Source organism: Ricinus communis, chromosome 9 (assembly GCF_019578655.1).
Source record: "Ricinus communis isolate WT05 ecotype wild-type chromosome 9, ASM1957865v1, whole genome shotgun sequence".
Lineage (NCBI taxonomy): Eukaryota > Viridiplantae > Streptophyta > Magnoliopsida > Malpighiales > Euphorbiaceae > Ricinus > Ricinus communis.
The window spans coordinates 7,100,714-7,121,975 of record NC_063264.1 but is presented as its reverse complement, the minus strand read 5'-3'; the positions used below and the strand labels follow the sequence as shown (position 1 = coordinate 7,121,975).

Below are 21,262 nucleotides of genomic sequence, written 5' to 3'. Positions count from 1 at the left end.
ATAAAGGTGAAAAAGACGAAATATCACTTTGTTGCTGGCCATTTTCTTCATTTTCAACATAACCGATAACACGGGATAATTGTCTTTTATTTTTGTGGTTAATTAGTAGAAATATATAATTTTTATCTAGATTTAAGATATACATCAAAATAAATAGAAAAATGACACGTATATATAAATATTTTATATTCTGATATTAAATAATTGATTCATACCATATTATTATAAACTAATAAATATGTGTCAATTATTTTTTAATTTTATTTATAAATGGGAACGTAGACTAAGTTTAGAGAAAGAATTCTCATTCTAAAAAATAATGGACAAACTTTCCTACTTTTAAGATAAGATTTGCTATATATGAACATATATTTCAAGTTTGTTAATAATAATTTTTTTTATAGAATTCATAAATAAAATGTTAATATCATTAGAACATTAAAACATAAATGATCAAAATTGTCTGCACGTACGCTAATATTTCAAATTTACCAAAGGTGAATTATCCTACAATTATTATGTTAATAAAAAATAAATTAATTATGTTAATCTAACTTCTATCAGAATGATTATACGAAAGGACTTAAGGAATCTAAAATTTTTTGAATTCTTAACTCTATTCCTAAAAACTTTGTTAAATCTAAGTAAAATATTTGTTTTAAAATAAAAGACTATAACTAAAAACTGAGAAAATAAGACTAATAAAATTGAAAGCTAAAGAAATTAAATTGAAAGAATAGTGTTTATGAATACTAAAATAAATCTAAGCTAAGGGAATTAAGGAACTCAAAGAAAACTTGAATAAGTAAAAAACTACAGTACTATAGAGAAAATATTGTTAAGTATTTTTGATTTGTTGATATGATTTTTGTTCAAATGATTGTTGGTCATGATTCTGAAGTAAGCTTCTTAATTTATCGATTTCCTCAGCTTGGTGGTCATTGTCTCTGATAACTGCTTCAATTCACATCCTTAATGAAGCAACTTGTTGAGGTAATTAAGCAAGTGATATTAATTTTAGAAAAACGGTGTCATCAACTCTCTCACTTTCTCAAAAGTTGAACGTCGGATTGTTATCTAGATGGTGGTGCAGTAAAATTTTCCAACTCCCTCCTAAAGGACAATTCTTTCTTATACTTTCTTCTGAAACATCTCTCCGCTACTTTCAACTTCTTAAACCAATTGATTTCTTCTCATTCTCCATATTTTACACGTGATGATTCAATAAAATCTTAAGGTTCTCCATTGTGACGCCTTAGATATCTAAAAAGATTACTGCATCGCTTCAAATATTAGAATAAGTAATCCATACACAATGGCTTTTCATTGCACCACCTTAAATATTTGAGTCAGCAAAAATAATTATTGCACTGCCTCAAGTGTCTAAGTCAGTGAAATAATTATTAGACTGCACCGCCTCAATTGCACTACCTCAACTTGCTAAGTCATTGCAGTAATTAATGTGGACTCAACAACATCCTTGCATAATGATATTTCGATGCACCACCTTAGATATTTGAATCAGCAAAATAATTACTGCACCACCTAAGTCAGCAATATAATTATTACACTGCACCGCCTCAATTGCATTGCCTCAAATATCTCAGTCAACGAAATAATCATTATATTGCACTACCTCAACTATTCGAGTAAGTGCAGTAAAGTATTATGTAAATGGGATTGGTGTTTGAAAATATGTCAACTTTAGTGGGTCTAGGCCAAAAAATATTTTGAATGTAAGCAAAAATATAATAAAAACTCAAAATTTATTTTAGAAGCTCCAGCACGTATAACACCATAAATTATCACTGCACATATATGATGAGATACTGACCTGAATTGATCTGAGTGTTTAGCATACTGTTTCGTGCTACAAACGTATATACACCTACTATCCTAGCATATGAAGATAATCAATTTTTTTTCCTTTATATATATATGTTACAGTATTATTGAACATCTAACTGTAGTGGGTGGGATTGCTGATTGAGAAGGTACCCATATGTGACGGCAAGGTTGCTGCAAATCGTCATCTTTGAAGCCTTGCAATGTATTTCAGTATCGCGAAGTGTAAATCCATGCAGAAGTGGCAAAGATAATCCCTTCATGAGGCGTATGTTCATGTATGGGATGAATATAGTCTCAAGAACAGCAAAAGCTACTGGCTGCAAACAGTTCACCAGATTTTGTGAGGCTAAATAATAGATTGATATACTGTTTAAATACTTAGTCAAGAATGAGATACGTGATTCTCTCTCCCTATGGGATGCTTCAAAGAAGAGATATCATCAACTAATTATGTAGCTATCGCCTTGCAGTTGATAAAATTATATGAATGAACAACATTGTTATGTACCGTCCACAAAGCAGACTATTTCAAGCTCAATTTATTCAAATCTGCAAAGGTTTCACATATTATTACAGGTTGGATAATTCCGAGAAGATGGACTCCTCGAGTCGAGGGACATTATGGCTACCGATTTAGCAACCAAGACAAAGAGGTCCGCATCACTTCAACAATCTTTCAGGGAATTTATAGTTTTGAGCCTCCAGATCACCATATATATCAGTATCTTATGTGTTACTTTATCTAGACAAATAGAGCTGTTACCTTCCAATATGGAGAATTATAAATTACTAAACCTACTGAACAAGTTCAGACTCTTGAAAATAATCAAGTTGCAGGTAACAGATCCAGTATGAAATCAGTATTAACATACCCGTAATAGATGCATATGCAGGTCCCCTATACTGCTCCACTTGTAAGACATAGTGAAATCTTTTAACTTGAGGACACCAGCTAGCTTATTCCTTAACATATGCGGAAAACACGAAGATCTAACTACCTGCACCAACAAAGAGCAGCTATGGAGAATCAAGAACATCATACCGACAGCATTTTGCTCCCAACTTTCAAATACAAGAATAGAGTATGGGATGCATCACGAAACATAAGTCGCCAGCAATATATTTAAGCTCTGAAAGTTTACTTTCTCAAATAAAAGATTGAAGACTTAAGTTGGCATATGGCTAGAGAGTAATACATAAAAAAGAAAATGAAATGGTTACTAAGTAGTAATAGAAAGCCATACCAATGAGACACATGCAACTGGTATAACTTTGTTAGCATCCAAAACGTTGACTGTCACATCCAAGTAAATGGTGGCATCAATGTCATTCTCTACAATTTTTATTACTGGTGGAGAAGTTAGTGACATGTTAAGAGTCATGTCATCATTCGGATACTGCTTGTAGAGTTGAGGATATATGAATCTCCATGTTGCAGTGTTTAAGAAGGATTGATTTGGAAATCTATCCACAACCCAATGCATATAACCTGCCTGACCACAGAAGTTAAGACAAAGAACCATCAACTTAACTGCTTAACATTATATGTCACGCAAGTGTGCATCTGTTCCATGGCTGGGCATATTGGCTGATCCAGAAGAATATGCAGTATGTCTATTGAGATAAGAACTTACATTGAAGTATACAGCTGCAGCTGTATTAAAAACATTTTCATGTAATGAAATCTCAATCATCTTGGCCGGACAGTTTGAGGAGTCCGCTTGTATTCCTCCGTAGTAATAGTTGGGAATTAAAACATTATCCAATGCCATGAATAAACCATTGATATCAAATTCAATGGAAGAATTACTCAGCACAGGATCGTCTACAAAAGCAACATTCATTGCAGAGACGTGATCTATAGAGAATCGCTTTGGAAGTGAATGCAATCGAGAGTCGAGTTTTGATATGCCTTCTCTGATTTTCTTGGAAATAGCATTTTCTACTGCAGATGCTATTGGCCTTTCAAAAGCATCAACCACCCTGGAAGATGAAGGATGAAAGTGCAGTAAGAATATATTTTCTTCAACAACTCATGATGGATAGCCAGAGAATGGTATTGAAGCACAAATAGAACAAGATAAGAGGCGTTCTAATCCTATATCACTTCTTGAAGAAACAATTGAAAGCAATTACAATATTTCCAAGTTTATGCAGCGAATAGACTACCTAAAAAGCAAAAATAAAAAATACATATTATGTTTTCATTGAAATGATAGGGCTTTAGCAGTATAGTAAGAACTAAATTTGGAATCATATCCTGCAACATAATTCACCTGAAAATATTAAGCGTAACACCTTAAACTCTAAAACAAAGGGATAAATAATAGCTTCTCAAAAAAATATTAACTTATGTGGGAGGATTGCTTACGCTTGATAAAGCCAGGATGCTCCGCCATCCAGCTTGATAGAGATATCTTTCACATTACAACCACAGTTCAAGAGAGACAACTTTAGAGTTCCATCTTCTTCTTTTAAAGTAACAGTAAGCCCCACTTCCATATCTTTAACCTTCATAAGAGTAACATCAAATTCTTTATTTCGTGAACTGAAAAATCGTCGAGGATTATTCTTCTCCAAATAAAAAAGCAAATGCTACAGAAAATAGATATTACAACATAAGACGTTTCCCTGAAAGGAAAAACCAGAGAAATTGGTAACAGAAGTACCATTACCATATCATTTTCTGTTATTGAATAAACATGGAAAGGTTTAATGGAAAAAGAAATAAGGAAAAGTGGGTAAAAAATTATTCAAAATAAGCCTTAGACAAACACTATATCATTACTAATATTGTTACCAAGTTTATGAAAAGCTAATTTCAGCTCAACAATCTACTGCTGTGTATTTAAGTTTTTCTGTTGTTTGACTCTGATGCTTGCAATAATCTTTTTGTTGATTCTCCAAAGTTATTTTTTCTCAATGCCCATGGTGCATAGAGAATTGCTGATCCCTAAACCCATAGAAACCAGTAACTGACAATTTGGTCAGAATGCTGCAACATTAATCCTTCTACTAGTAGCCTTTTCCATCCAGTTATGGACTTCCAGAAACAAATTAGAGATGACACATCATAGGCATTGCTGCCCATAAGAAGAAAGGTGATTGCTTTTATTAGCAGTTCAATTAAATTGTTCTAACTACAATATCAAGTCACCACTGAAAAAGGTTAATACTCTTGGAAGCATAAATGGGTATGAATGGCCTAGCAAAGGCAGGCGTTGATATGCAAAAATGACTAGTTAAGTTACTCTTTTATGTGTTGTAAGTTGAGGGATATCATATTAACAAGCTAGATTCTGAACTATCACAACCAAAACTACATAATTCAAATGCCATGATCACTATGTAATGATATTTACTTCATTGAGAGCTCTGCAAGTGATCGTTTGCATCCTTTAATTTCCTGTTCCCTAGATAAACTGAATTCTGACAGAAAAAAGTTCTTGGAACCAATATAAAACCAATTGCACAACCGTCAAAGTGAAAAAGAAACTTGAGACAGGGAAGCACAAAGCGCAGAAACTAACAACCAGAAACATAACTGAATAGTAAGGAAATAAAGCAAAAGCAAAACCCTTTATGCCATATATATACCTGAACTGAGGCACGTCCACTGTCAGAAAGCACAACTACCCATTTCTTATAAGAGTACATCCAATTCATGGTCAAATCAGCAGTAGCACCTGAAGCAACTAAAACAATACCCATATCTCCAGTTTCAACAGAAGAAGAACCAATACTAACACTATTAATCATGATGTCTGAAAGAACAATATTAACTTTTCCAAGAAGTGGGATTTTCTTAGACTTCTCAATATCTGGCAATTGAAGTGGAATCATAGAAGACACTGCCTTCTTTATGAGAATACCTTTAGCAAAGTCAGTACCTTTATTGGATAAAACCACAGAAGTGAATCCTTGTTCATTGGATCGTCGATGGGTACTTACAGGAGTCCACAGAAATAACAAAACTAAGAAGAAAAGAGGACGTGCCATGAATTTTAAGAAGCTACCCACTGAAGGAAAATGATTAAATCATCGAACAGATAAAAGTCAAGAAACGGAAGCAGATTATAGAGAGATTATCGAGTGAAAGCAACTGGAGGAGGTGGACCATGAAGAAAAGTTTATTAAAGTCTTTTGGAGTTTTATCCATTATTTACTTTTATTTATACAAAGTTAGACTGGATGTTTTAAGATATTTCGGCTATAAACAAGAACCACGCGTATGTAAGTGCGTTAGATAACATCATCAGTTAAGAAGAGACAGTTTAATCTGTTATGCTTTTGAAGGAGCGTGATTCATGTTTTGTCAGGATAGAAGCATCTATCCACAAGATTCGAATAGCGTCAGGTAGAAATTTGCACGTGCCTTTCAAAGACGCAGTCCAAAAAATTATTCAGACTGATTTATTGAGCAGAGTACTACACATAAACGACCACTTCTACCTATTTTCAATATTAATGTCCCAAAAGATGTATCATATAATAAAGATTTGAAATTTGAAAAAAAAAAAAAAAAACAAAGCAAAGAGTAGATTACCCACATTGATGAAAAGACGTGCAAGTGAAGCATATGAAAGAAGACGATCATAAATATTTTTTATTGTCCAAAAGGACAAAGCATAACAAATATGACAACTTACACTTCTTCTGTTTATCCTTTCAATGTTTGCTCCTAAAAACCTAATCTAGTAATTTCCTCAATGAAATGAAAGCAAATCGAATTCCTGTTACAAGACCCCTTTATCTCTACCCATGTTGATGAAAGGTGGGTGTCCTATATGATTCACTCGCACATTGCATGATATACAAGAATAATAATAATATTACACAGACATGTAACAACAATGGTGGTGGAAGTGGGAATATAAAAGAGCACACCCTCAATAAACCGAATGGATTAAAAACCATAAAGTAAGGTCTCCCGGTCATTTCAAGAACTTGATCACTGGGTAACCACTCCAATAGTTCTGATGTTACTCCAGATTTTCTTCATAATCCAACTGAAGTTCTTCTTCATCAATTCAATTTATAGTGATACTAGGCTTAGCCAATTGTATCATAAGAAGTAATCAGGTGCAGCTTTTTTTGCTGGCGCTCCTCTTGATTCCTGCATTTCATTTTTAACTTTGGAGTGAACCACAGATGTAAATAACACACCAAGACAAGTAATAATGAATAACAAGTAATATCAGGCAACCTTAAAAATAACCCTTAATGCATTTCCATACACACACTCAGTTGTCTATCTGTGAAATCTTTGGTTCTGTAAGTTCCAAACAATATGAAGTTCGCATAAATGCAGACAGACAATCTGTAAGGTTAAGACCATTATACTAAATCCTCATTTATTGAGAGTCTACATATCTTACAGATATTTGTTCAATAAGCCATAGATGAACTAGTGCAATTTCAAGCCAAGGTAAGTCTAAAATAACCAAGAAATATCATATAGCCAAAAAGCATTTTTTTTGTTTAATTTTGAAACCAATTTCCAGAAAAATAAATTACCAACCTGTGGAGCTGCGTCAAAATCACGAAACTTCTTATTCAAGTTCTCGTCCAACTCCAGAATTGCAGCCACATTACCACATCTGCAGAGGTCCAAGTGAAACCATTAGACTAAAACAAATACAAAAGGAGAGTTCTAACTGGTTCTTTACCTATAACAGTAGTTTGGAGCCGACCAAACAGTCACTATTTGGTTATTGAACATCCATTTGTATCCTTCCATTACCAACTGATGAGCACGACATATATAATCAATATTGTTTGAGTGGTTAAAAGAAGTGACCACACTGCCACCAAATAGAAAACCAGCACCACGTGGACTCAAGCCCCAACCCTCTACAATATCTTCAGGATCAGACCAGAGAAGGTCACACATGGCACCATCATGAGGTACCTCTTGCTTTCTATCAATTGTTCGGATCTGGCAAAAAGAACTTTTAAATATCTACTAGCAAAATTTCATACATGTCAACAATCAGGATGCATCCTCTAACCTGATCCAATGTTGATATGGCAGGAGAGAGACCACCATGAACACTGAAAATCCGGTTCTCAATGAGAGCTGATAAACTGTAACAAACCAGCACTATAATTCAGAAGTGACTAGCTCAATAGGAAGCAACTTAACAGGGAGGGGAAAGTAAGAAAAAGAAGGAAACATAATGGACATGTCAAGTGAATATCAGGAAGTACTATTTTAATTTGCAGTGTTCTAAGTAGCATATAAAGTACAACGCTTTGACACCTGGTAAATTAGTGGCAGTATTCTCTAGTTTCATCATGCAATATCCATATTTTACAAATCACTTCTAGAAAATTCTCCTCAAACTCAAGGCATATAAAATGTTGAGATATTACACATGGAGAACTAGTATTTGTCTCCAACCATACCTCAAAAGCAAATTAAACTCACAGCACCAGCTAGATGGATCATGGATGATACAAATGGTGTGCTGAATGCGGGTGATTTAGTGAAAAAGAAACATAACCTAAATAAAATCTTGTAAAAATTTACAGGCAACTGACTTTTCAACCTCTAACAATCAATTTCAAGCACCAGAAAGAAGCAGCAGTCGAATTTAACTGACATTAGACATGCAGAAATTTTAAGAAGTTAATTTCAACAATGCCACAAAACTAATGCATTTGTTCCCATTTACAACCCTCTTGAGTATAATTACCAAACTTGATTGGATGGTCATCATGCCAATCAAGGAAATCTTTCAGATCACCCATAAGTAGTGAGATGATTAGATCATTTACAATTAATATTGGACATATGGCTAACCAAACCCCACAAAATCATCTGAGTCAGTCTTTTACACCATTCAACCTTAATATACACAAGAGCCATGTATCTTACATAATCAGTATTTCCATACCTTAAGTAATCAAAAATATCTGTGCAGTATCTCCAAACATTCACAGAGCCATATTTACGTAGGCATTCATCGTAAAATCCATACACCTGCGGACAAAGTATAACTGATTAATACCTTCAATGCATAGAATGTCAACAGGAAAACCAGTTAAATCAAATAACCTGTGTTATCTGACGGCTCTCATGGTTCCCTCTAATGAGAGTTATCCTATCTGGATACCTCACCTGTTGGATGCACTATTATCATCAGTACTACTTGTAGCAGTAATAGATGTAGTAATAAGAAGAAACAAAATGATAAAATGAATGAAGAAAACATAATAACAGGATATAGAGGATTTTGTGCTTAATATAAGTAATCCACAGATGCAAGAGATCTAACATTAAAAGTCAAGATACAAAAGGAATATACAATAGTCCCAACAAAATAAAAAATTTGAGGTCAACAAAGTAAGATTTAGTAGAATAACAACATGAGAAAACTCAAGGACAGACTTACAGCTGATTAGTTTTAGTTCTCTCTTGATCCATCTTCAAGTTTTAGAAGTTCAACTGCTTTGGTTATGAGATCATTTGATATTGAGAATACAGGTGTCAAAAGGTTCATATTTATACAGCATTTATGGCAAAATTTGTACATGCAAGGCCTTTTACATCATATTAGACATTACTGCAGCATTAAAGGAGTGTTCCAGTGCTTTGGGATGGAATGCTTCCTCTATTAATTGTCTTCCTCCTATTATGTCATATATCATTTCCTCAAATTGATTGCTTCCTAAACCATTCATTAGGTTCAATCCATGTGAATTTCCTAGTTGCTATTCTATCAATTTCCACAGAGCTTTGCACCTTACCAAAAGTCTAGAAGAACATGGCCAGTGGATTCAGTTTCCACATCTTCCTACCCCAACCCTATCAGTTTATGTGATGCTCAGCAATGATATCCAATATGTCTAGGAAATAGTAACAAGAATTTAACAAGGTCAGTGGATTCAGTTTCCACATCTTCCTATCCTAATCCTCTCAGTTTGTGTAATGCTTTGCAATGACTCCCAAAAAGTCTTGTACACCGACATTTTGACAGAGCCACTGGCTTCATACAACATTATTATAATAAACAATTTCTGCATCAAATTCTCAATCAAAAATTTGCAAAGAACTCTCAAGCCAGTTGCATGACCATCAGACAGTGGCATACACAACAATCCAACTTTGCGCAATAATCCAATAAAAAATCAGTGTATCTGACAGCAAACAATGTGTCCTGAAATTTTACAGGGAAGAAGTATTTGAAAGGCAGAAGAGTTAACTTGGAAACCACAGAACAGCTAGAACATAGTGAACAGGTACTCTGCTTAAACATTAATCAACAAGTACAAGATCTCATCTAATTAGAATAAAGTGAAGGAGAAGACGAGAACAAAACAGAAAAAGGAAACCACTTAATCGTCTACAAATATTAATAATACCTTTAGGGCTAGGAGAAGCAGAAATGTCTCAACAGAATAAAATCCTCTGTCAACAAAATCTCCAAGAAACAAATAATTAGTCTTTGGACAATCCCCTCCAACCTTGAAAAGCTCTTTCATATCATAGAACTGCCCATGAATGTCTCCACATATCTATTCATGAGAATTGCAACCAATTTAATATATAATACAGGTACCCAAAATTTAGAGCAATAGCAGACTAAAGAAATCGATCCAGATGTTTATATTTAATTAGGTAACAGCAATGTTTCCATGTGAAACAGATAAGTAACAAATGGACTCAATTCAAGTCTGCCCGTTAATCAAAGCAAACAGGTAACGAATTGAATTAGCCAGCAGGCAAGCATGTGAAGAAGTTTCTAACTTTAACGATCCTAAAATCTCAGTATCTAATAATCGGACAGAAAGGGTTAAAAACACACATCTAAGTTCCTAAAGCCAAAAGGCACATAAGTAAATCTAGACTAAGCTAATCTAAAGTACATTCAACATTAAAAGAGTATTCGGACCAAAATAATTTTCAGTCCGAAACAAGAATCTTCATAACATATTAGTAACCCTAATACTAGTATTATCCCTAAAATAGAACCCTTTACTCTCCAATGCAGACTAAATATTTTGTAAGCAATTAGCTGGAAATTAAAAGGCAATCATATACTGTCAGTCCAAATCAGAGCTAACAAAGCTCAATAAACACACCCAATTTGTTTTAAAAAAAATTAAATAGAAACAGAGTAAAGATTGGGAATTTGGTTTAAAAAATAAAAAATAAATAAAAACAATACTGAACTGTGACAGGAGCATCGACACGTTGAACGTTGCTTTCTTCGACAAGTATTTCCATAGCTTTAAGACAAAGAGCTTTCACTTCTGATTCTTTTAATGGCTCGCATTTCTTTAGCTGTTCTATTTGCCTATCTAGGTCTGACATTTCCTCTCTCTGTTTTATGCTCTCTCTCTCACTCTCCAAAACCCTAAAATTAAACAACAAAATTGGGAATTTGGAATTTGGACTCTCTCTCTCTCTCTGTGAATCTCTAGTGTCTCTCAATCTGCTACTGTATTATATTACAGTGCACACTTTCCTTTTTTTGGCATTAAGGTTTTTGCTATGTTGCCCTTTTATTATCTTTTATTTCATTTCTTTGACTCAATTTTTTTATTAAATTGACTTATTGGCCCACATTTGCTATTATTATTATTACACTATCATCGTTACTTCTTGAATTATCCCAAATTTAATTGAATTCTTCCATAATCACTTGGTTTTTCTTAGTATGATTTCAATTATTTTAAAATGCTTTATTTTCTTAAGTTGAAAGTATTGAATTATAATAATAATTATTTCTCTTATCATATATAAGAATTTAATACAATATAGCTCAATTTTAATTTTGTAATTTTTTAGACTTTTTCAATCACTGTGTTATCAATAAAAAGATAATTAATAAAAAAAAATGAATAATACTTGCCTAGACTGAGTTTACTGTGGACTAATACATGTGGAGCGGTCCGAGTGTTCAGGAAATTTTACAATTAGTCAATAACAAACCATAAATACTATTAAGCATTTTAAAACTGTGCTCTCAATGAAAAACTCCTAAACTCGGTTCACATTCTAAGATTCTCATATTTATATTTACTTTTATTGATATATTATTAGTAATAAACCGACTATTATATATGTAATACATCATAAATTATTATTAAATAATGAAATTGCATTGGTAAATTCGCAGTCTAATTGAATTTATTGAAAAATTACTCACTTTTAACCAATGTATTTTATACTTAATTGTATTTTTGTATTGTTTATAATTAGAGTACATTTTTGTCAAAAAAAATAATAATAATTGAAGTATATTTATTTATTTTTATAATTTTTCGTATTAATAATTTATTTCTTTCAAGTTCTCCAGCGTGATTGCTTTGAAATAAATTTATAATTATGATATAATTTTATTACTTTCTTGTAAAAACGACCATACTAAAATGAAAATAAATTCTTTTAATTCTGATGACAAAATAAAAATAAAAAATATAATATATATATATATATATATTAGACTAAATACAAATGTATAATTCTCAACATGTATAGAATTTGATCTTACATGTAATTTTATAGTTATTTTTATTAATTAATAAATTATATTTTTAATTAAATATTTTTAATTTTTAAAATAATATATTAATAATAAATTAATTTTTAAGAAATAATTATTATTTTAAAAACACATATTAATTATATTTTAATTATATTAATTAATAAATTAATTATCTAATTGACAATAATTTTAATTATAAAAAATAATAATATCAAGTATATTGATAGTATTAATTTATATAATATCATATAATTAATTAGTAAATATCTTTAGAATAATTTTTAAATTAGTATAATAATAAAAATTAAAAATATTAAAATAATTAAAAAATTATATTCTTAATTTACTGTTATTTTTAAGATATAATAAATAAATATCAAAAGTCAGGTATCTTTAAATTTTATTTTATAGATTTAATTTTATAATTAATATAATAAGTAAACTAGTAATTATAATTAATTATGAACTGATGGAAGGTTCGAGATCTGACGCACGTGGACTAGGTACAATACTGTCGGTTACTGTTATATTACATGCAGTGTCTTATGTTCTTCATCTCCTGATGATCATACCATGCCACTGACGTGTCCAAGATTCTTTTTATCTCCAGAATTACTACAGCAAACGTTCAAAACATACAATTAGATCATGACAGAGTTTTTATTTTCCAGAAAGAAAGAATGGAATTTATAAATTTTGGTACAGTTTCCTCTTTAATTTATTGTCTTTCTTAACATGAAAATACTGACAAAGACTAATTGAAGTAAATAACCCCCAAGTCCTAAATCGTTTTCTGTGTTGATTTTATTATATTAAATTTATTTTATATTTTTATAAAACTAATTATTATTTTCTTCTAAAGTCAATGCAGTTAAAAATTGAATTAATAAAAAAATAATTTAATTTTTAGATTTTTTATTAAATATTATAATTTTTCAAAATTAATTTTTTATTAAATTCGAATAAAATTTTCATTTTTAGCATAGTTTAATTCTAATATCTATCAAAATAATAATAAAATAAATATGTATATTCAAATTAAATTGTATACTTGATAATATTTTTCTAAATATAAAAATATTTTAAATTTTTAAATTTTTAGACATAAATTGTGATAAAAATTAGAATAAGTAAAAATGATAATTAATTAATTTGTTAAATACTAAAATTAACTTATTGTAAAACTATCTATTACTCTCACTAAAATTAATATTTTCATTTTAACATAATAAAAAAATATTTAATTCTCGATGGATTTCATACTTGGTAAAGTTTAAAGGTTATAATTTTTTATTTTTCAATTTAGTTCTTCAACTGCATTGATTTTAAATTAAAGAAATTAATAGTTAATTATATAAAAATATAAAAAAAAATTAATATAATAAAATTGATACGGGGCAACTAGTAAAAATCATGAACTACCTCTTTGATTCATGTAGTTTAAATTTATTAATGCCAAAGTGGTAAAATAAAAAACCAAATTGAACAAAAAAAAAGTGAAATTAATATCATCATGGATAAAAGCACTTAATGGAACATTACAATTTTACTAGTTTGTTTTTTATTTTTCACAAGCCAGAGAGGTCCATAAGGAAAGAAGAAGAAAACAAGAAGCTGTTGAAAAGGACGGACAAAAAAGGGGGGGGGGGGGGGGGGGGGCAGCAGAGGCACCATAAATGGAGATTCTAACTGTTGTTTTTGGCAACGTTAATACAATACATCAATCATCAAACTGCTTGCTGTCCAGTTACAGCTCCCACTTTGGTTCAATCCACCTGAGAAATCCAAGTGTTGTCTCCTGCCATAAGGTCCTCCTTTGTAATTGATTTAAGGAAAAGAAAAAAGAAAGGCCACAACCAAAATTGCTTGTATCAAATATAGTAATTTCCTAACATATAATCAAAAGTAAAGAATATTTATCTTCACGTTTTACCTCTCTAATTGCAAAGGTTAGATCAAATCCAGGTTGCATCAAATGGCTTCGATATCCCCAGAAGTTGAGTTTCTTCAATCTATTATAAGGGTCATCCAGTGAGCCACAATGAAGGTCTATCAACCAGAAATAACTCGTGTTTGAGATTGATATATCTTTTCTTCAATATATTTTTAAAAAATATATTAATTCGCTTAGTTTTTTACAAAAATAATTTGTAAAAAATCTTTAAAATAATATAAAATAAAAACTGAGCAATCCCAAATATAAATGACAAAGCATTTTATCTCTCTTTGAAAAAAATGTTTTATAAGAAATTAAACAAATCAGTATATTAAATTAAATTTATTTTTCAACACTCAATAATAATTTAGAAGACACCCTGAATATAGTGAATGAATAGCAACTTAATACAAAAAATAGTTTAACGTGATTAAAGTTCTTGAAATATTTGTTCATATGATTGTTATGATTAGAATTTATTATTATTTTTTTTTTCTGTTGGAATTGTTTTGAAGTGAATGGTCGGTGTTAATTAAGGAGACAACGACAATTTGGTCAACTTCACCACGAAACTAAAACTCTACGATACGCTGTCGTAAAAGTGAAAGTTCCTTTTCTTCTTAAAAGATTCATACCATTCCGCGCAATACAAACGACGAAAGAACCGGAAATAGACTGCCGGTTTGATGGTGACTCCGCGTCCTTTATCTCAGGCCCCACTGCCCATTACGACATCGTTTCTTGATCACTGATCAACAGAATTTCCTTTTCTCAATTCAACCAAATTAATTAATTAAAAAGCAAGGCACAGGTAATTTCCCGTATTTTGTGTTTCTCTTTCTTTGGGTTCTGATCAAATTAAAATCGCATCAATCGCTTGATTTTCAATCTGGTTCGTTAAATAATCTCTGTGTATTTGATTTACTGCTCTATGAACTCGTAATTCGATTGTACAAAATCTTTGGGTTTTGTTGCGTAAATTTCTTTTCTTTGCATATGCTAAAGTGCGTTTGTATGTGTATATGATTCTCAATTAAAGAACTATGCGGTTTCTTTCTTTTTTAATTGAAACCCTAAACATTGATGCCAATTCTGCACTGGTTTTGTACTAATAAGAGATTATTAGGTGTTGAATTGTGTTAATTTTCTTAGTTTTTTAGGTAAAGAAGAAAAGAGAAAAATGGCATCTTCAATGGATCCATGGATGAAGGAATATAATGAAGCAGTGAAGCTTGCAGATGATATTAATGGGATGATATCGGAACGGAGTTCGTTTCCTGCATCAGGACCTGAAACTCAGCGTCATGCATCTGCCATCCGGAGAAAGATCACAATTTTGGGGACTAGGCTTGATAGCTTACAGTCCCTTTTGACAAAGCTTCCTGGGAAGCAGCAAATGTGAGTGATTGATTACTATGTTTTACTCAATTGTGATTTTTTCTACATTTTTTTAATGCTAATGTTTGTGGCGATGCTGCTTTGTGATCAACCATGTTACCTCTAGGCATGCTTTGCTGCATTTAGGAATAATAATACCTTTTCTTTTGCTGGCAATCTCTATAATCTTGTATTTAACTGGATAGTCAAGAAACTTGAGCTGTTCTAATTCTGGTCGCTAAGCCTGCATATTAGTAGTGGAAATTCACAATTGCAGTGTTATATTTTATTTTATGGCCAACTTATGGTTTAGCCTTTTAGGTTTACACAATTATAAACATGACAAATTTAAACACATCTCATCCATTATGGTTGGTTGCATAAATTATGCTCCAGCACTGCCTGCATGATGTTGCTGGTTTTTGTGTTCTCTCTGTCTTAAGTTTTAGTTTGCCTCTTGTAACTTGGGTGTTTAAATTTCCATTCCTTTTAGATATAAAGGATTATTTGCTATTATAATATTGGTAATTCTATTTCCAGCTCATGCTTCACCATTTAGCTGTTGATCAAAATTAATAACTGCACAGGCAAGAGTGATATTTAGTTAGTGTAACTGTCCAAAGCTTATGGATTTTGCCTTTTGTGATGCACAGATCAGAGAAAGAGATGAATCGTCGCAAGGATATGGTTACAAATTTGAGAACAAAAGTAAACCAAATGGCTACCACGTTGAATATGTCAAACTTTGCCAACAGGGATAGCTTGTTTGGTCCAGAAATAAAGCCAGCTGATGCCATGCGCAGAACTGAAGGTCTGGACAATCATGGCATTGTTGGTCTTCAACGACAAATTATGAAAGGCAAGCTCCTATTATTTGCTTATGATCCTCTTTTTACACATCGTTGTGTTGCTCAGTTTCTTGCAAATCTGGATTCTTATATGCTATGCCTTTGAAGCAGAGCAAGATGAGGGGCTTGAGAAGTTGGAGGAGACAGTAACAAGTACGAAACATATTGCATTGGCTGTTAATGAGGAGCTTGATCTTCACACAAGACTCATTGTATGGTTTTCTTTTTTCTTCTTGCTTGCATATGCACATTCATTATCTTTTCTTTGTTTTTGTCTTTTAAAAATCTTTGATACAATACCAAAAACACATACTTTATGAATCGAGTTTTGCTAGGCTCTGAAAGTTATATGGTTATTCTCTCACTGTGCAGGATGACTTGGACCAACATGTGGATGTTACCGACTCCCGCTTACGGGTAATTATCTCCCCTTTCTGTAACTGCATATGCTTTCTTGGCATTTTATTGTACATGAGCAGTAATGTGAATTACGGAAATAATTTGGAAATGGAAAAATCTCTAGAGCACGAGAAAGAGTGACGCGAGGAAAACCATTAAGCATAGCTTATTGTCCTCCTAGAGATCTTCCGAATAATGTGAGAACCTGGTAGATAATTTGATCGTTGTGAATTCTCTTTGAGGTATGAAATTTAGGGGAACAGTAACCTGCACATTTGCTCTTTTTTCTGGTTGCTATATGCTTAAGTTTAAGTGAAGCAAGAAGATTAGCAGTAATGGTTGTTGCCTTTTCGATCCTTCATCTATTGAAATGCAATCTATTTGGAAAGGAAGATGTGAAAGCCAAGAATTTGTACGAGTTTTATTTTGAATTATATAATTTAAGATTTAAACTTGCTTGGGAGAAAGAATATAAACATTCTTAAAGAAAATCTTGGAGAGATAATTTGATTACATTTAGTAGTAGGTATCTAAAAATTACCCATTAGCAAATTATGATCTACATTCGTGAATCTGGTTTCGAGTCAACTGATCTACAATAATAGCTAATATGTATATAATAAACAGAAAAACTAACATACCAACTTTGAATGCCTTTATCTCCAATCACAACCTACCTATCCAAGTACAATCTAAGAAAATCTAAATTCCCGATTCTAGATTGTTTTCCCTTAGGTTGTAGGCAGCCATGTTTATTGTTGTAACTTCTGAAATATTGGGTTCTAGCCATTATTCTTGTTTGTTTCATAGGAAGCTTCAACTAGGATCATTAACAGTGACTGGAAAGACGATGCTTTTTCTTTGATTTATTCTTTTTCTTTCCTTTTTTGATGTGGGGGCTGGAAAGACAACGTTGCATTATAATCTTATAGACCTTATGATTTAATAGCTCCATAAATAATGCGACGAGGTCTTGCTGGAAAGCAGACAGTGTATGCTGCAATTCAAATCACCTGATGAGTCTTAGTAATGATGACGCAATAGTTTTGTGATTTGTGCTTGTGCTTTTCTTTTGTTTTTATGTACAATTGGATCTTATCTTATATCTAATAATGGAGTTTACATCAAACATTATCTTTTGATGTTTGTATAACAGCGAGTGCAGAAGAATCTGGCCATTTTGAATAAGCGCACAAAGGGAGGCTGCTCCTGCTTGTGCATGACATTATCTGTCGTCGGCATTGTGGTTCTGGTTGTCGTCATATATCTGCTGATCAAATATTTGTAACACAACTTAACCCACCCATTTTTCCTCGTCATCTTTTTTTTTTTTTGCGTGCCATGTTGTGTAATTTGGCCTTTTACTATTGTTTCATGTTGGAACACTGCGTTTGGCTTTTGCCTTATTTTCTGTTGGTGCTTTGTGAAGTGAAAATGCTGAGTTTGTCAAGTAACTGTGTAAATTACAAGTGTCCGGTCAATTGTGTAATGATTTTCACACTTTAATTATTGAGGGTTGCTACTCTCTTTTCACTAATGTCTATATCGGTGCTATCGATCTTCTAAATAAATAATCGACTGTTGACACTAACGTGGGAAAGAACAACCAGATTGAATGTGGCACGAAAACTAAAAATTAACTTGATAAGTAAGGATGTATCAGGTACCATTTGAATTGACGGAAGAGAGAATTAGAAACTATGGCAAAAATTGATTATCATTATAGCATTTCTAATGCTTTCTTTATATATGTTAAATTTTTTATTTTAAAAAATTATAATATAAAATGATTTTTTAATGTATTTTTTATTTTTTAATATAAAATAGATTAAAAAGAAAAAGCAAGAGAACTTAAAGCTATTAATACTGTAGAAATAAAAGTAAAATAAAGAATAAAATATAAAGAGTTTGTTGGATTTAAATAAAAAAAAATTATTCTTTATATTTTGATATTTCTTAAGATTTTTTTATTATAGAAATTATACTCTTTAAAATAAAGAGCATTATTGATGATACTTTTATATATTAAGAACTAAATTTTATTTTCTATTTTATATCTAATAAATACACTACAAATCTTTATGCATATGATTAATTAATATTTGTGATTTTTATTTTTCTATTGGTAGAAAGTAAGAAAAAAGAGAGAGAAATTAAAACCTTTAATATTTATGAAAAAAAAAAGCAAAATAAAGAATCAAATATAAAGAGTCTGTTGGACTTAAATAAAATATTTCTCTTTATAAATGAATATTCCTTAACATAGTATTTGATTGTAATCTATAAAACTTATAGAATTTAAAATTTATATGCTTTAAACGAAATGAAAATTAATATAGTATTCTATATAATCAAATTTGTGTGAAATTGATATAACTAAATTAAATTATAATAAAATAAATAAAAATTTTAAATAAATTTCACATTAGTAAGTCAATACATTTTATAATATCAAAATATTTCTTTCAATTTTATTAAATTTGTTCTCATGTCTTTTTTCTTTGAAACGAAATGAATTTTTTTATGAATTTCAATCAATATTGTCTATTATAAAAAAAAATATTCTGTTTAGAATAAAAAGCACCAATTAAGATGCTCTTTTCATTTGTGGAATGTTCGGATAGCTAATTTAGATCTAATTTAAGTCTGTCACTTCAACACCAATTTTGAAATTAAATACTCAACAAACTGTCCCCAATTAAATTAAATTCGAACTCAGGACATTGAGTTGGTGAAAATCATCTCCGCTGGGCTACCACACTAGATAGTAATATATAAAGCTCTTAGCTAGTATTTTGATGTGTCTAATTTATTTTGTTAATATGGTAGTTGTATTGATGTGTGCCAAAATTAGTTTTATTTTATTTTTAAATAATTATTATATAATATATTTCTTTTATTTATTGTTTTTTAATATTAATACATAGAAATATAATTAATATATTAGAAAAAGTATTTATTTGTTATATTTTAATATTAATTTATGTAATTAATATTTCAATGAATAAGTTACTAAAGTGACTTCATTTTATATGAATAATTAGTAAGAATTGAACATGGGCTGAAATCTAAAAAATTTCGGCCAAAAATTAACATTTATTTAACACATTTTAGTGACTTATTGACTTTTTTTGTTTACTAATTATAAAGACGATTTATATTATATCTATATTATATATGTCCGTTTAAATAAATTAATAAATATCCATTAAAAAATTATTAGGTCTATAAATGATGAATACTTATATCATCATAGAAATCGTTTCAATATGTATCACAAAAAAAAGAATCTAATTTTCATAAAAAATCATAATCATCTTCGTATGAAAATAAATATTTCATAGTGTTTTGAAGAATATACATAAATTTATAATAATTGAATTGACAATAATAAATTAATAAATATGTAGATCATAAATGATAAATATTCTTACTAAAATAATGAACAAAAATTGATTAAATACAAATTGAACATCATTACAATAAATAATAAGTATTGTCTCATGAATGATGGATATTGATGTTCATTATAAAAAGATAATACTTTTGATTATAAAATTATTAATTACATATTGATGAAATATTTAAAATTGTGAAATATGCAAAAAAATAGTTTCATTCACTAATAATATAACAACTTAGTATATAAAGAGTTCCTAAAAATTATATTATATTAATTTTAATAAATGATTTATTTTATCATTTGCCGAAAGTATATTAACGTTTAATTTTTCAGAATAGGACTAATTAAAAAATAAAAAATAATTTACTAATTATGTTAATTTTTAAATTTACTTTACCTATAAATATAATATATATATATATATATATATATATATATATATATATTTTTGAGATATAATTTTTAATATGTGTTACTATATTTTGACATATTTTAATATTTGTACTATTTTTAATACAAACTTTGTGTATAAAGAAAATTAAAAAACATTAAAAATATTTAATTTATTATTATTCATAGAAACATTATATTTACATTATTAGTAAAATTTAAAATAATTATGATAATTGTATAACATACAAATAAAAATTATTTTTATAACTATAATGCAGTTATTGCCATTTATTAAATTATTATTATATGAATTTAATTAATTGATAGTTAAATTTATATATATATAAATATTTTTAAATAAAGAAGTGCAATTTCAATAGTTAGATTGAAAATATTTATAATTAAAGTAATAGTAACAATTCATACAATACGCAGTCTATAATTGCTTGATAAATTAATTCTAATGTGTTTGTTATAAATGTATCCTACAAGTTTTTAAATTCATATTTAATAAGCTTGGTATAAATAAAAATTTATTTATAATTCTATTTCATTCAATTCC

At 30.1% G+C, this 21,262-nt stretch overlaps 3 protein-coding genes across 7 annotated transcripts; 1 reads left to right on the top strand and 2 right to left on the bottom strand.

Moving 5' to 3' along the window:
- Positions 1-1,749: 1,749 nt before the first annotated feature.
- On the bottom strand, positions 1,750-6,290 carry LOC8268131 (putative BPI/LBP family protein At1g04970). Of its 2 annotated transcripts, none has more exons than XM_015726619.3 (6): positions 5,446-6,290; positions 4,220-4,443; positions 3,483-3,831; positions 3,093-3,341; positions 2,721-2,846; positions 1,750-2,165 (listed from the first exon to the last, which is right to left on the bottom strand). In XM_015726619.3, the coding sequence occupies exons 1-6, from the start codon at positions 5,845-5,847 to the stop codon at positions 1,950-1,952; spliced, it is 1,566 nt and encodes a 521-aa protein (XP_015582105.1). In that variant the 5' UTR covers positions 5,848-6,290; the 3' UTR covers positions 1,750-1,949. The 2 variants fall into 2 exon arrangements, with proteins under 2 accessions (XP_015582105.1, XP_002531206.1); XM_002531160.4 differs by having other exon boundaries at positions 4,220-4,359.
- A 138-nt stretch (positions 6,291-6,428) lies between these two features.
- LOC8268132 (serine/threonine-protein phosphatase PP-X isozyme 2) lies at positions 6,429-11,346 on the bottom strand. Its single transcript, XM_002531161.4, has 8 exons — positions 11,027-11,346; positions 10,216-10,368; positions 8,909-8,971; positions 8,748-8,833; positions 7,860-7,935; positions 7,518-7,786; positions 7,370-7,448; positions 6,429-6,964 (listed from the first exon to the last, which is right to left on the bottom strand). Exons 1-8 carry the CDS (start codon positions 11,165-11,167, stop codon positions 6,914-6,916), a joined length of 918 nt encoding a protein of 305 aa, XP_002531207.1. The 5' UTR covers positions 11,168-11,346; the 3' UTR covers positions 6,429-6,913.
- Positions 11,347-14,917: 3,571 nt separating this feature from the next.
- On the top strand, positions 14,918-18,441 carry LOC8268133 (syntaxin-52). 4 transcript variants are annotated; one of them, XM_048378968.1, is made up of 6 exons: positions 14,918-15,091; positions 15,441-15,678; positions 16,311-16,516; positions 16,617-16,717; positions 16,878-16,922; positions 18,061-18,441. In XM_048378968.1, exons 2-6 carry the CDS (start codon positions 15,461-15,463, stop codon positions 18,190-18,192), a joined length of 702 nt encoding a protein of 233 aa, XP_048234925.1. In that variant the 5' UTR covers positions 14,918-15,091; positions 15,441-15,460; the 3' UTR covers positions 18,193-18,441. The 4 variants fall into 4 exon arrangements, with proteins under 4 accessions (XP_048234925.1, XP_048234924.1, XP_048234923.1 ...); XM_048378967.1 differs by having other exon boundaries at positions 14,920-15,091; positions 15,433-15,678; XM_048378966.1 differs by having other exon boundaries at positions 14,921-15,172; positions 15,433-15,678.
- The last annotated feature ends 2,821 nt before the right edge of the window (positions 18,442-21,262 follow it).